Genomic DNA, 2,259 nt, shown 5'->3' with positions numbered 1-2,259 from the left:
TAGTAATTGGTGAAAACGGTTCCAGAAGAGTGTCGAAAAATTTCCCAAAGTAATTATTAATTAACTTTGCACAGGAACTATCAATGGAAGTCAAAAAAAAAATACAGAATAAATTCCAAAAGAAACTGTCATAGAAAATCCAAAAGTTTTTTTTTAATATTCCAAGGCTATTGCTTAAAAATTTCTCAAAAGAATTGCGGAATATACGATGTTTAGACAGAACTTGAAGCTCTAAGGAACACTAGCGCCACGTAGTGAGTAACTTCAAAACTAGATTGTATTCTACGTGAAAGCTCTTTAGTCTTCTGGGAGCTCTGATTACAACACTAGCGTTACGTAATGAGTGAGTCTTGAACTAAATTGTTTCTAGTAACAGCTCTTTGTCTTCTGAGCAAATTTGCTGAAGACCGCACCCTTCAAAGTGGTACAGAACGTAAGATAAACGACATTTCGACCAATTTGGAAGCTTATTACAACACTAGTGCAACGTAGTTATCGAATATTGAACTAAATTGATTTCTAGTTGACAGTTCTTAGTCTTCTGAGTAACTTTGCCGAAAATAGTATCCTATAGATACCACTATGTTTGAATTCCCTGACACTTCCCCTTAAGCGTGCCGTATCTAATGCATTGAACCGCTCAGAATAAATGTTGCCCGTGAAAGGCAACAAAGAAAACCAGCATGACATTGTTTGCATCTAATTTATTAAAAACACACTCCAAGATGACGTCCGGAGCGTGCTGTCAAAACATAACAACAACGGTGGATTTTAATAAATATAGACACAACGACGATTGATCATTGTATCATTGGTGGTCCGTAGGCAGTGCAATTTACCAGCCATAATGGGCATGAGTTCCGTCGTAGCTGACATGGGCGACCTCAACAGCTGGGGAGTAGGTCAGGGTCTTGGTGGCGTGGGCGGCGACAACTGGAGCATGGGCATAGGTGGCCACAGCTGGGGCAGCATGAGCGTAGGTCTGGTAGGCTGGGGCGCTGTAGCTCACCTGCTTAGCGACGGCGACTGGAGCATGGGCGTAGGTCTGGATAGCTGGAGCAGCATGAGCATAGGTGGCAACAGCTGGGGCAGCATAGGAGGTGTGGACAGCTGGGGCGGCGTAGGAAGTGTAGGCCAGCTTAGGGGCTTCGTTGGTGATGCGGGTGTCAGACTTGCGGACGCTGGAGAAAGCGGTGTCGATGGCCTTGGACTGGTGCGAGATGGTGGCATCATGTCCACGGATGGTGCTCTCGTGGGTAGCTCCGACGGCTGGGCTGGAGTAGGCAACAGTCTTGGCCACTGGAGTGGCGTAAGCCAGGGGAGTGGCATGCGACAGGCTGCTGTAGCTCACCGAGGAGGCTGGCGAGTAGTGAGCAACTGGAGCGGCGTACGACACTGCTGGGGCTTCCAGGTATCCAGCGCTGGCAACGGCCAAGGAAGCGAGGAAGACGACAAACTGTAAACGGAGAACGGAAACACTAGGTTAGCTTCAACTTCAACTTGAAAAGTGATTATGCTAGGTGTTCGAGATAAATTCCTAATTTCTTCTGGGTGTGAAACATGTTAACTTCACAAGTCCTGAGACAAACACGTATCTTCAGAAGTTAAGAACACGCTAACTTTTCCGGTGGCACTACAATCACTTGAGGACACTTTGCAATAATACTTCACTTTACCTTGAATGCCATTATGCTGGTCGGTAGTGGTTGGTTGGTGCGTTGCTGCTGAAGTCACTGTGATCAATGATACCTTACCCTGGCCAGGACTCCAATTTATAGCGAAACTTAATCGCACGGGATGAAACGGACAATGCGAAACAGAGGAAAACAAAAAATCTGCAAACAACATGAGACACACGCCCAAGCTAGTCACAGCCGTATAGTCTTAAGGGAGGAGACCAAAATGTATACAATAACTACAATAACCTATAAACTGGTCTCCGCACAGTACATATACAGCGCACGGCCGGTCGGTACACAGCAGCGCAAGGAGATAAAACTGCTCCTTCCAAAATTAAATGAAGCGAAAAGAAATCCGAGCATCATGCGCACCCATCAGGGCGACTCCAGTCCTGGCATCAGCAGCGGCGTGTGAAAGTAGACCGCGTCCAGTTCGAGTTTTTCTCAGTGGATAGGTAGTGCGGAACCGCTTCTCAGGATGCAGAACTTGTTTCGGAAGCGAGCGCATTCACTTGCTCCGCTCAAGGACTAGGCCTAGAACCGATTGCCATGATCTTTCGGTTGAAGGTGGTGGATCTAA

The 2,259-nt window shown here is 46.7% G+C and overlaps 1 protein-coding gene across 1 annotated transcript; it reads right to left on the bottom strand.

Annotated features, from left to right (window-relative positions):
- Positions 1 to 689: 689 nt before the first annotated feature.
- LOC109432235 (larval/pupal cuticle protein H1C) lies at positions 690 to 1,825 on the bottom strand. Its single transcript, XM_019708561.3, has 2 exons — positions 1,677 to 1,825; positions 690 to 1,456 (listed from the first exon to the last, which is right to left on the bottom strand). The coding sequence occupies exons 1-2, from the start codon at positions 1,686 to 1,688 to the stop codon at positions 836 to 838; spliced, it is 633 nt and encodes a 210-aa protein (XP_019564106.3). The 5' UTR covers positions 1,689 to 1,825; the 3' UTR covers positions 690 to 835.
- Positions 1,826 to 2,259: the final 434 nt, after the last annotated feature.

This window comes from Aedes albopictus, chromosome 3 (assembly GCF_035046485.1).
Source record: "Aedes albopictus strain Foshan chromosome 3, AalbF5, whole genome shotgun sequence".
Taxonomy (NCBI): domain Eukaryota; kingdom Metazoa; phylum Arthropoda; class Insecta; order Diptera; family Culicidae; genus Aedes; species Aedes albopictus.
This window is presented reverse-complemented; position numbering and strand designations above follow the sequence as displayed.